The sequence below is a fragment of the Oncorhynchus nerka genome, linkage group LG4 (genome assembly GCF_034236695.1).
Source record: "Oncorhynchus nerka isolate Pitt River linkage group LG4, Oner_Uvic_2.0, whole genome shotgun sequence".
In the NCBI taxonomy this organism is placed as follows: Eukaryota; Metazoa; Chordata; class Actinopteri; order Salmoniformes; family Salmonidae; genus Oncorhynchus; species Oncorhynchus nerka.
The window spans coordinates 38126860-38139415 of NC_088399.1; the positions used below are offsets into that span (position 1 = coordinate 38126860).

Sequence of the window (12556 nt, forward strand, 5' to 3'; positions counted from 1 at the left end):
ACAAAACAAATGGAAAATGAAAAGTGGATCGACGATGGCTAGAAGACCAGTGACGCTGAACTCCGCCCGCCGAACTCCGCCCGTACAAGGAGAGGAACCGACTTCGGTGGAAGTCGTGACACTCAAAAATGTATTAACTGAGTATCGAACCCTGATAGTCATCACTCGGCATGCCATGGTCAACTGCCCCACTATTTTGACTTTTGGCCTGGGGCCCATAGTTGACATAAACAATTTGAGAGGTTATGTGATCCCGTTAGTTGGTGCACTAGCTCAAATAAATAAATATTGTACATAGTTCTGCTACCATGTTTCTATTTTGTTCATGTCAACATTGCCTTCTTTTCTTTTCTTTTTTACAATATGACTATAGTGTTTTTTAAGCAAAATAGATTTATCATCATATTATGAATGTAGTGTTCCCAAGTTAAAGAGGTGCAGGCAGAAAATGGATGTCACAGGCACAAAGAAGCCAACATTCAAAGTTTGGTTTGAGGCTATGTGACAAAGCACCCGTGGTGTGTGAATAAAGCATGTCAGGTGAATTTGAGGTATTATGGGACATTATGGGTCTGCTGATGTTCCTAATATGCAGCAGTGTTTAAAAATTAAAATGTGTTTCTAATTAAACTCATTATAGGCTAGTATAAACCTCTCTCCTTTAGTGAACCCAAACTAGTTTTTATTTGGTGAAACCACACTCAGTACTGCTGTTACACTGGGCACTCGCTCTATAAAAACATAGATTGCCCCCTCTCCATGTATGGTGCTGAAGGAGCTAGATCTAAGACTGAATCTAAATAAAAATAGCTTGGTGAGGAAGGAGGGAGAAGGTCTGGGAGAAGATGAATGCAGTCCTGTGCTCCCCACTCTGGTGTCATAAATTACCTGGCCATTGATCGGGTGTAGTCTCTGATTCTCAGAAGCCTTCTCCACACATTACTCATGGGGCTGAGACAACAACATAACTAGAATGAGATTCTATTTCTATGCTACTGACAATCAGAGATTCCTAACACACTGCTTCTCTCCAATGTCTATGGTACACAGCCCATTCTGCACCTAGAGTACATAAACAACCTCTTAATCAGCCGTCCCGGTTGTCCATCTGTAGGTCTCATACATTATCTTTGTTTGCACTCAGATTTTGCAAGTTGACCCAATTATGAAGAACAGGGTTGGAAAGGGCAGGGGAATGTGGGTCTTGACTTTTCCCGGCCCATACCTCTGGCTTGTCTAAAGACAACAGGAAGTTAACTCTCCATAGTGACCAGAGCAGCCAAGTATGTGATAACATAAGGAAAATCTCAACCGCGCTCTAGATAGGCTTTATTACGCGAGGGTGAAAGTCCTGTGTCAGAAAACAGAACAAAGAAATATTGCATGTAATTTTTCACCCATTTGCAACCTCAGAGGAGGCAGTGTGATGAATTATTACTTTGCAGAAAGATGTGGGGGGAAACAAGCATTGAAAGAAAAGGAAATGGAAAATGAGCTCAGACAGAATTGAGGTGATAAAGGCTTTTTGCTGCCTTTTGTCTTCTGCTGGCCTGGGTCCAATCATCTCCTACTCCTCTCCTTCCCATGGTCGTCATCAAGCTCTGCTCTCGCTCTCGCTCACACACACACACACACACACACACACACACACACACACACACACACACACACACACACACACACACACACGGTAGAGGCCTATTCTAGTGGCTGACTGATGACACCCACCAGGGTTTACTCAAAGGTCCACCTGTTGATTGACAATGGCATAGATGACGTCACATGATTAGGGTGGATTGGGGATTGAAGCTGTGTAGCCCACATGTTGAGGCACATCTATTTTGCAGCTGATTGGATCTAGCTGTGGCGAGCTCTGCCTGGTACTGTGAGAGAGACAGTAGTACCATGAACTTGAAGGAATAGCTCGTCTCTATTCTCTCCATTATCGATGAGAGCACATCCTTTGTTCCCAGCTGAGGATAGTTCTGCTTCAGCGGGCAGAGTACCTTCATGACAGTTATTTTCTCTCTTTCCTCCAATCTACTTCACATTTATCACACAGCTTTTTTTCCCCCTTAAGAGGACTTCCTGTCAGTTGACTGAAGTTCACTGGTTTTCTATTTTCAGCAGATTGACCTGTGTGTTTGTGTGAAAGAGAGACCGAGAGAGAGACATTTGAAATGTCTTTATTCTTTTGAAACTTCTGTGAATGTAATGTTTACTGTTCATTTTTATTGTTTATTTCACTTTTGTTGTTTATGTTAACATATGTTTCCCATGCCAGTAAAGCCCTTGAATTTAATTGACAGAAAGAGAGAGCGAGAGAGAGAGAGAGAGACGAAGAGAGAGAGAGAGACGAAGAGAGAGCGAGAAAGACATGTTAGTTGCACTATACACTCAAGGGTTGGGGAGTAACTGATTACATGTAATTATATATATATTTTTAAACTGTAGTCAATTACGTTACTAGCAGAAATATTGTAACCAGATTACAGATACTTAAAAAAAAACTAGATAATTAGTTCTTGGATTAATTTTAAATTCAGAAACGATGTTTGTGAAAACAGTATGACACCTTTCTCTTTTCTCAATGACATTCAATTCAGTTAAGTTTGTTCCACCTGAGCGAGTCAGAGACCACTATGATGACACACCAAATGCGATTGATGGATTATTTTTGTCTTCTTCCAATGACTCTTAAGTAACGGAAAGTAATCAGAATACTTTACTGAGTTTGGGTATTCCAAAAGTTACGTTACTGATTACAATTTTGGACATGTAACTAGTAACTGTAACGGATTACATTTAGAAAGTAACCTTCCCAACCCTGGTACACTTCCCTAGTTAAGTATTCCTCTTATCTCAGAACTGCCCCTAAAGGCAATTAGCTTGTGTGGTTACATCTTAATATACAGTGGGAGCAAAGGTGAAGGTGGACTTGCCTCAATTATCTCAACCATTCTGAAAACCTAGTGCACCTCTCCCTCTGGAGTCTGGCTTTTCCAATGAATTATCATCCTTTGTAATGGAGATTAACCTTTCTAAAAACCTGTAAACCTGTGCAAATTTGAAAGGCTTCATGTGTTGTGTGTTGGGGCTTGATCTAATAACATGGGTGCTCCGTGCCCTTATATGGGGCTTTAGGGGTAATGCTATCAGATTAATACTTGCATAGTGCCCCCATGTATTATTCATGGGGCGTCTGCCTCCCCAATTAGCCTGAGCAGGGCCTTTCTCTTGGCTTTAACATCTGTGCGACCCGGAAGTCTGCCTGCCGTCACGGATAACAGTGTGGGGGGGGGCGTGGCCCCCTGATGTCCTCCAGGCCCCCTGGGTGTCTGTTCACACACACCACCAATCAAAGGGTGTGGCTGACTACCTATCCCAAGAGAGAAGGGTGTTTGTAAGCCTAAGGGCAGGGCTGGTGAGAGGATGAAAGACAGAGCATGGACTTCCATGTGTGTGTTCTCGTAGCACAAAACAGTCAACATACTGTAGTATCTAGCACAGTATTACAAATACTTGAGGTGTTCAACTGTAGGTTTCACGGATCCTCTCTCACACACACACACACACACACACACACACACACACACACACACACACACACACACACACACACACACACACAAAGAAACACACACACACACCTCTCTCCCTGTAGCACCTCACCCTTCTGTCAGAAGCAGTGCAGCCTCTTTTATGTGGGCTGCTGTGGAGGACAGCAAAGGGTTGCGTGGGCTATAGATAGATTGAAATGGTCAAATAAATCTAACACGGCACAACCATGCAGGTGGATAATGCATTTAAAATCATTCAGGATGATATACAAAAGTGGTCGTCTTAAATAAATGGTTAAATCCGCCTCTCCGTAGCCTGGACTTTGTACTCATCCACAACTAATGTGTAGCCTCAATGCCTCTGCTGCTGCTACAGCGCAAGAAAAGCCCACCACACATCAGTCCAGAGCAGTAGTCATGTTCAGTACGAGCTCTCTCCATTTCCATAATGCAGTCAGGTCTCATTGATCAAAAAGCAGCCGTTGCTGAGATGCATCTTTTAAATGCAAACAATGTACATTAGCCAGCTAGCTAGCCAGCCAACCTGTCATCGGTCCTGAAACTCTGTGGGTAAAAACAACCAGATATATCCAATCAACAACCCAATGACTAATCAAAAACAAAAAAAGATGATTTAAAAAACGAAATCTAAACTTGAACTAAAATACGTAACAAATGTACAGAGCTCTCTGTTTAGGCTGCCTTACAGCGCCATGGCAACCACAGAAGCTGCTCTCTCTCTCTTTCCCCCCTGCAGTGTTCTGTTCAATTCTGTTCTCACTTTGCAGAGGTGTGTGGAGTGATTCACTCCTGTAGACACAGCACCACACAGCACCACACAGCACCAGCCGCTGTCTTTGTGTTTTAAATGACTGTGTTTGTCTGCTTGACTCTCTCCTAGACAGCCTTCACTCTCTCCCACTGACTAAACTAATCCTGTGACTGACTGTCTGATCCAGTCACTGACTCATGTCGGCTGTCTCAGTCTGCGTGAATCCATCTCTTCATCTCTCCACTCCCCGTCTCTCCGCAGACTGTATTCCCCTCTTTTCCCCCTAGCTTGCTCAGTTGCTCCACACTTGTTCTTTTTTCATCATCCTCAGACACAACAACCCTTCTCCTCCTCTCCCCCACGGGGCTTGTTCTTTCCCGGCTTTCCCCCTCATCGTTTTCTCTTTTCCCTGACACCAAAGCACCTCAGTTTTGCCAAAACAACCCTCATCGCCTTCTCCTCCCCCTCCTCACTCCCCCTTTCCATCCCTTTCATTTCAGAGAGCTCGGGTTTATGAGGAAGCTCTAATTTGCATCCCATCATTTCTGAAGTAGTGGGGATGCAGTGCCCTCCAGGGTTACGGTACCTCCACAGCGTTGTGGTAATGCATTATTCCCTGTGTGATGGGGTGGGGTTGGGCAATCCCCCCTCCTCCCCCGAGGAGCTGTCAGGGGATGACAGCTTTTTGCTTCCTGCTTCTTTTTGCTGTTCAACCTTGTCATCCTCATCTTCCTGTTTCTCTTCTCTGCCCCAAACCAACAAGTCTTCTGTCTTGTTAACGCCGGTTGTTGGCTGTTGTTTGCTCTATTAAAAGTCAGAAGTCCAAGTCGGAGATGTCACTTCAGTAGAACACACACACACACACACACACACACACACAGGCTAGAAGATACACAAACACAGTGTCCCTCCAGGTGTGTCTTTTTCCATGGCTAGTGGGTTCCGGGCTTGGTCATGGTGTTGATCATGATACTGTATGGCGTCTTCAATGTTGGACTGGGCTACTCTTTGTAAACTTGGAGGGTTGTTGGTGAAACCAAGTCTAATATGTCTCAATAATAAGAATGGCTTGATAAGAAATGGCTTATTGCTGTTTGAGATACAAGAGATGTGCTAAATGAACTATTTCACACAGAAAAAAAAGACAAGACTAGTTATGGATATGTGGGGTAACACAGACTAATCCCATGTGTGTTGTCTTCAGGCCAGCAGCAGCTTGAGGAGCTGACTGTGTTTAGTGTGTCCCGGGTGTGTTCAGAGCTGGTCTGTGTGTGTGTGTGTTTTCCACTGAGCAGATCATAATTCTCCCGTCCCCCCTCATCTCTGTTATGTACAATAGGCTACATGCATTAGAAGGTCCTCCACACAGTCACTTCTATGATCTCTATCTGGAGCCACCCACTCCAACCACCTCTTGCAAATGTTACATTTTATCCCTGGCAAAAGAATACACTTTTTTTCCTCTCCTTTTGAAGATCAGCAGACATGATAACCTTAGCTGGTGAACTGCAAATGCTACGGCAGCGGGCTAGCCAATCACATTTCTCGTCACTGGCCGGTGTGGCTCTCGTACAGGGCTCAGTGCGGTGACTATCTCTGTAGGGATGTGCTGCATGAATGTGAATGAGTCAGAAGGTCTCTGAGGTCTGGACACACAGGATGAATATCCATGACAATGGACAATAACGGATCATATCATATCTAAAACACATAGGCCTATTCACTTAAAAATTATACGAACATAGAAAACACAGCAGGTGCCCCCTCCCCCCCCAAAAAATCCAAATGTAACGTACATCCCGATATCAACACGCATTCCATAGCAGCTGAAAGGAGTCACGGACTTGTTTCAGGCTCAAAGATTTAATCGGGCCACAACAAATCTAGACTCGTCATGAGGGGCCTCAGTGGCTGGCGAGTCTGCGTACCCACATCCATACCCACACACGCAGTCAAACCCTGACTGAGATCTTAAAATAATTGTTTCTTTTTTAAATTGGAAATCGGTCCTACGGCCATGCCTGTTGCCCATCCCTGCTATAGAGAGAAGGTTCATGTAGTAGCTACAACATCAGTGCATAAGGCCGATGGCTTATACCAAATGGTGTCTAATATGTACTTCCAAATCCAATGATGTCTAAATCCATGCTAGAGGGAAAGCACAGTTCATACAGCACATCTCCTATACCTGAAGAGGTGACCCTAGTGTGGGTTTGAGTCAGTGATAATACTATGAGATATGATGACATGGCTTGGAGGACAATGCTAGGAGACAGTTGGTCCCTCTGCCTGTGTTGTCTGATTCAGAGCACTACAGTACTTCAGTCCCAGACTTAGACTGAGCCTCAGGAGCACAATCAGTCTGTCATCGTGTTTGATCATACTTAACATACATACAGGCGGAGGAAGTGGAGAGCCTGTCGATCATGACCAGGAAATAAAACAGGCCGATTCTCTAAAATATATCACACTGATATTGCTTGTTAACCAATCCTGTTTAATAACTAGGAGTCAGATTGAGCTAGAAATAGTTCAGATGTTCACAGAAGTCCCTCATTTCAGTACAACAGTTTTTTCCCCCTTTGACTTTTGTCAATTTAAAATTCACGTCACTCTATAATCAATGTTGTTCATTAGGTATCATTTCAATGGCCATTATCGCAACATCTCAGCACATACATCATTTAACAGATGAAGAACACTATTAGGAAAATACTCCTCAACATAGAACCTTCTCATTACTGAGCATGTGCACCTGCTGGATAAAAACTATGTCCATGGGACCAGGGAGGCGCTCTCCCAAAACATCTATCCACAAACAAGCTGTGGTGGTGGGTATAGGTTGGCGATACTATACAACGTAACTTTAAACTCTAATAAACAATGTTAGCATTTCTACTCGCGTGTTATCTTTTGTTAAAAAAACATTGGGACATGTTTAGCGATAGGAATATGCTTGAAAAGGTTAGCAGTTGTGTAAAGTAAAAATACTTTAAAGTACTACTTAAATCATTTTTGGGGGTATCTGTACTTTACTTTACTATTTATATTTTTGACTACTTTTATACTTTTACTTCACTACATTCCTAAAGAAAATAATGTACTTTTTACCCCATTTATTTTCTCTGACACCCAAAAGTACTCGTTATATTTTGAATGCTTAGCGGGACAGGAAAACACCTAAAGAGAAAACCCCCTTTCATCCCTATTGCATCTGATCTGGTGGACTTTCTAAACACAAATGATTTGTTGATAAATGATGTCTGAGTGCTATCCGTAAATCTAAAAAAACAAGAAAATCATGCCGTCTGGTTTACTTAATATAACGAATTTGAAATGATTTATACTTTTACTTTTGATACTTAAGTATATTTAAAACCAAATACTTTTTTTACTTTTACTCAAGTAGGATTTTACTTGGTGACTTTCACTTTTACTTGAGTCATTTTCTATGAAGGTATCTTTACATTTATGCAAGTATGACAATTGGGTACTTTTTCCGCCACTGAATGTTAGCAACATAAACAAGTATTACACTTGAAGGGCTAGAAAGCAATGCAGTGTAATGTCCAAACTGATGGGAACTCACAAGTGCGCATCGTCACTGATCTCCACACTGTTTCTGACATTGTGGCGGTTCCTTTCTCTCTCTTCCAGTTTCTGTGTCTGAAGAACATCCGGACATTCCTCAAGGTGTGCCACGACAAGTTTGGCCTGCGGAACAGTGAACTGTTTGACCCCTTCGACCTGTTTGATGTCAGGGACTTCGGCAAGGTGAGTGATATTGATTTTGGATGGGAGGTCATTGTGGTTTGGGCCCTCATGACAAGGCTGTGTGTGTAGCTATTGAAGTGTTGAGTGTTCTGCCCTGCCCAATGTCCTACTCGGAGATAGGATATTTTTTCCCAATGTGATATAACAAGGTAAAACTGTTGCTCCTGCTTCTCAGAAAATATAATATGCCTGGTTATGGAGAGCCAGTATTGTTGGAATGATAAGCTCAGCACAGATCTGATTAGAATATGGGAAGTTTTGGGTGAAATGTAATAGTCATGTTTTTACAGCTCACAGTCAGATCTGACTGCTGTTGCAGCAGGGTATTGTGCATTTCAGTTTTCAGAGCATACGGTGTCACTTCAGGGTCAGCGCTTTGTGCATGTGTCAGTGAGTGTGGTTGGGTGAATATGTACATCTTTGTTTTATGCCCGTGTGTGAGATGGTACATGTTTTTTTCTGGAAGCTGTGTGCGTGTGTGTGCGTGTGCGTGGAAGCTGTGTGCGTGTGCGTGTGCGTGTGTGTGTGTGTGTGTGGCTCAGCAGCAGGAGGCTGACTCATTTCCAGGTATTACTGTGAGGGGTGGGGGTTAGGGACAGGATATAAGCACTGGGGTATTACAGTATCCCTTCTGCTCTGTCTGGGTGTGGGCCTCAGCTTGCAGTTAAACCCTCCTGTTCTCTTCACTTGCCCTGGGTGCCCTGGAGGTGTCCGTGTTAGATCCAGGGAACATTTAACTGGATCTCTCTCTTTACAGCTAATCCTATTTACTGTGAACCATGGGGGATGGTTGAGGTCTCGCCAGGCTAGTGGGTTACTAAAGCATTGCACATATGCAGAGTGATGTCATAGGAAACTGTATATATCTAGTGCCAGTATACAGTATGCTGTGATGCTAGGATTAGTTTGGACTATTTTTTTTCCACTGTTGTCTCTAGGTGGAATGAGTCAGATCAGGGGTGTTTGTTGATGGTGTAAATGGCCTTCCGGGGCTGAAGTTTGAGGTGTGGATAAATGTCTGATTGGGAACAGGATTTAATTAGTTATAGGACATATTTTAATCTTCACTGTGAGTGTCATCAGATCCTCTGGCCATGCCCTCCAGGCTCAGTTGACATGGACTGTTTTGGCATTTAACCCCATGAAAATTCTTATCTGACTGATGTATGGACATGGAGGCCAGAAGAGTTTGGCATTTTGTAGATGTCTGGGAGTCAATGAGCTCACAGTAAATTATATTAAAATTGGGCCCCAGTCAGAATCAATCCCACACACCCTCCACATGTCAATTTGGAAATTGCGTTTTTCATGGTCTCAGAGGTGGCAGGCTTGTCTTCGCATTGATTTTCCATTAAGGGAAAGCATCACATTATAATATATTGACGTGAACATATCCCCTGTAATGTGGCTTACATTTAAATGTGTGGGTGCGCGTGCGTGCGTTCCCTATTAAGCAAAGATAAAGGAGGGTATTTGTCTTCTTGTAGAAAGGCTGGTTAGACAGCCTCTTGAACTTTTTCTTCCTACTCCTTTGTTAACTTTTTTATACTTACGACATGGATTTTCTTCTTGAAAGTGTTTTATGATATTTAACACAGGGTATGGGTGAGAGGGGTTGGGGATCAGGGGGCTTGAATCAGCTTCTTCTTCTCCTCATCCTCTCATACTGTATGTTTGCACTGGCTCGCTGTCAGGGGCAACAGAGTTCACCTTTCCACCCTTCCAATCCATCTCTCTCTCTCTAATGATGGCCTATCCCAGGTCATATGATTGGTAGACAGAGGGAGATGGGCTAACAGGCCCACAGTGCTGCAGGCATAGCAATTGCACCCTCAGAACCTCCTCCCACCCCCCTCTCAGTGATCTTGTTCTGGGTCGTTGAAACAGCCTCAAACATTCTCCATTGCCCCTCTCTCCTCCACACATTCTCCCACACTACCCTCCTCCTGCACCCCAACTCCCTTCTCCTTTTCTCACCACCATCACCGATTACCACCCGGGATAGAAGCTCTTGTTTCACACAGATGAACAGACCCCCCCTCCATTAGATATTCATTATGACATCATTAGCGATGAAAACAGCTTATTACAGTAGACCCGGGGGAACGCTTGGGTCTAAACGTTCCCTCCACCACCTCCCAACAGCCTTGATTTTCTACCTTTTAATTAGCTTCCCAGAGAAACATGGCTGTCATTTAAATGAACATGGCAATCAGTTTGTTTGGCTGTTGAGATGGTGAGCATAATTAGGCTGCACCTGTTAACTGTTTATCAGTTTTGGGGGATTTCCGGTCTGTCTGTGACTTGTGGCTGATGATGAGAGATGGAGATTCTGACATCCTGCACTGTCATCTTCATTAGGCAAAGCATTGTTCTTTAAAATGCAGACAGCGAAAACAGTTTATATTATTTCTACACGAAACTGACTTTGAATTGTAACTGATTCATAGACAAGCTAAGCTTTCAGACTGTAATTCATTGAATTGATATTGTGGCATCAAGGTAAGTTTTGCAATGTCTGTGTGCATTTGAGTGCAACATTGGCTGACAGCCTGTGCAATGAGAAGAAGCCCAGAGATGATGTAACAATCACTTTACTAAAGTAACGTGAAGGACAAGGGAACAATTTACAGTCAAACTCAGTTGCACATGACTGCACTCTCCTTCAGCTGCATCCCATTCTACATCAAAATTGCCATTGTTTTGAGCAATGACGATTTTAGCATGTCCATCTCGGTGGGGCAAAACATTTATAAATGTGGGATGCATGCCAGCAAAGCCACTACACAACACAACACTAAATAATACATTAATTGCACTATAACGGTGACAAATGGTGCCCATAAAGCTGTCCCAACAACAGAGTCCCAACAGCAGAGTCCTAACAGCAGTCCCAACACTTTACCACTGCTACACCTGGCTATCAGCGGAGCCTTTTCTGGCAGCGAAACAGTTAATTCAGCCTCATTTACCGCCTTTAAAAAACAAAGCTGATATGGCTGACTTGCTTAAAGAAATGTGGTTTCTACTGACAATTGAGATGTACAAACTATGGCATAAAGGGACGACAAGCAGATAAGAGGCAATCCGTAATTTCAATTAAGACATTAATGAGCGAGCTAGGACTGATTTAGTCAATATAAATATTTGTTTAGAACTTTTGAAATGTATAGCGACAGAATTCAGAACATGGGCCGTTCTTACAGTGTTCTCCCTGTACACCAAGTCAGAACCGTAGGATAAATAAAGGGGGCATATAAGCAGGCAATGAAAGCTCTTACAATATTCAATGATTACATTTCTCTGAAACAGGTTATAGGCTACATGTGCACCACCAAGTCAGAACAGTAGGCAAAATGAAGAGGGGTAAATAGACCAAATTATTAGGGTGAGGCACATGGGCTACTAACAGCTTACTATACAACATACACTTAGTATTACTTTCTTAGCTGCAGTATACATATCTCCCTGGCATATTACATCATTTTGCAGCAGCGTACAATACATTTTTGGACTCACCTTGTTGTGCTGTGCTCACTTGAACAGGAAGATGACATGGCAGTCCTTCGTGGGCAAATTTTGTCATCAAAGTCTGGCATTCTATGGATTTATGGTACTTTCAAGACAACTGGGAACTCAAGGTCGAATCATGATCGTATCATGAAAATAACAAGGTCGAATCATGATGGCGTCATTGAGTCGGCAGGTAGCCTAGTGGTCAGAGCGTTGAGCCAGTAACCGAAAGGTTGCTGTATCGAATCCTGAGCTGACAAGGTAAAAATCTGTCGTTCTGTCCCTGAACAAGGCAGTTAACCCACTGTTCCCCGGTAGGCCATCATTGTAAATAAGAATTTGTTCTTAACTGACTTGCCTAGTTAAATAAAGGTTTAAAAAAAAATGTAAAACCTAAGGGGCTAGAATTTTCGTGGTCTAACCTTAACTGTGACGTAATGTCCTAATGAGTGACGGAACACTGAGCCAATCACGGCGCAATGCTCCGTATTTTCTGCTGGCTTGCCCCACCACCACAGAAAGCATTGAGCTAGGCTGAAACACTAGCATTTTGGAGCTGCCTTACTCAAGAAATCAAAATAGAGACATTGTTTGTATGCAGCTTTATTAACTCAATTCTATATATTTTTTACATTGGTTGCAAACCATATAAGTGTCACATATGAATGCCAAAATAATATGCAAAATGGCAAGCCCCCCCCCCCATTTTTTTAAATATATATATATAATAATTGTGGGGCTCAAAACAGCCCTGAATGATGGGTCGCCACTGGTTTTAAGTAACAATCAAGAGACTTTGTTTGGAAGTAGGCAACATTCAGACATCCAAGGACTGTCTCTCAAGAGAAAGGCTGTGTAAATGTGTCCTTTGGTTGTCATGTCAGCAGTGAGGAGAGAGAATGCTGTCAGGTAGGACAGGATGCCATTGGCTAAATGA

General features: G+C 43.0%; 1 protein-coding gene across 11 annotated transcripts in view; it reads left to right on the forward strand.

Moving 5' to 3' along the window:
* Positions 1–12556, forward strand: part of LOC115123646 (guanine nucleotide exchange factor VAV2) — a 266031-nt gene that overhangs the window by 51464 nt on the left and 202011 nt on the right. For all 11 annotated transcript variants that reach the window (XM_065017503.1, XM_029653021.2, XM_065017498.1 and 8 more), the window contains exon 2: positions 7990–8106. In XM_065017503.1, the coding sequence (XP_064873575.1) occupies positions 7990–8106 (117 nt within the window). The remainder of the gene's footprint in view (positions 1–7989; positions 8107–12556) is intronic.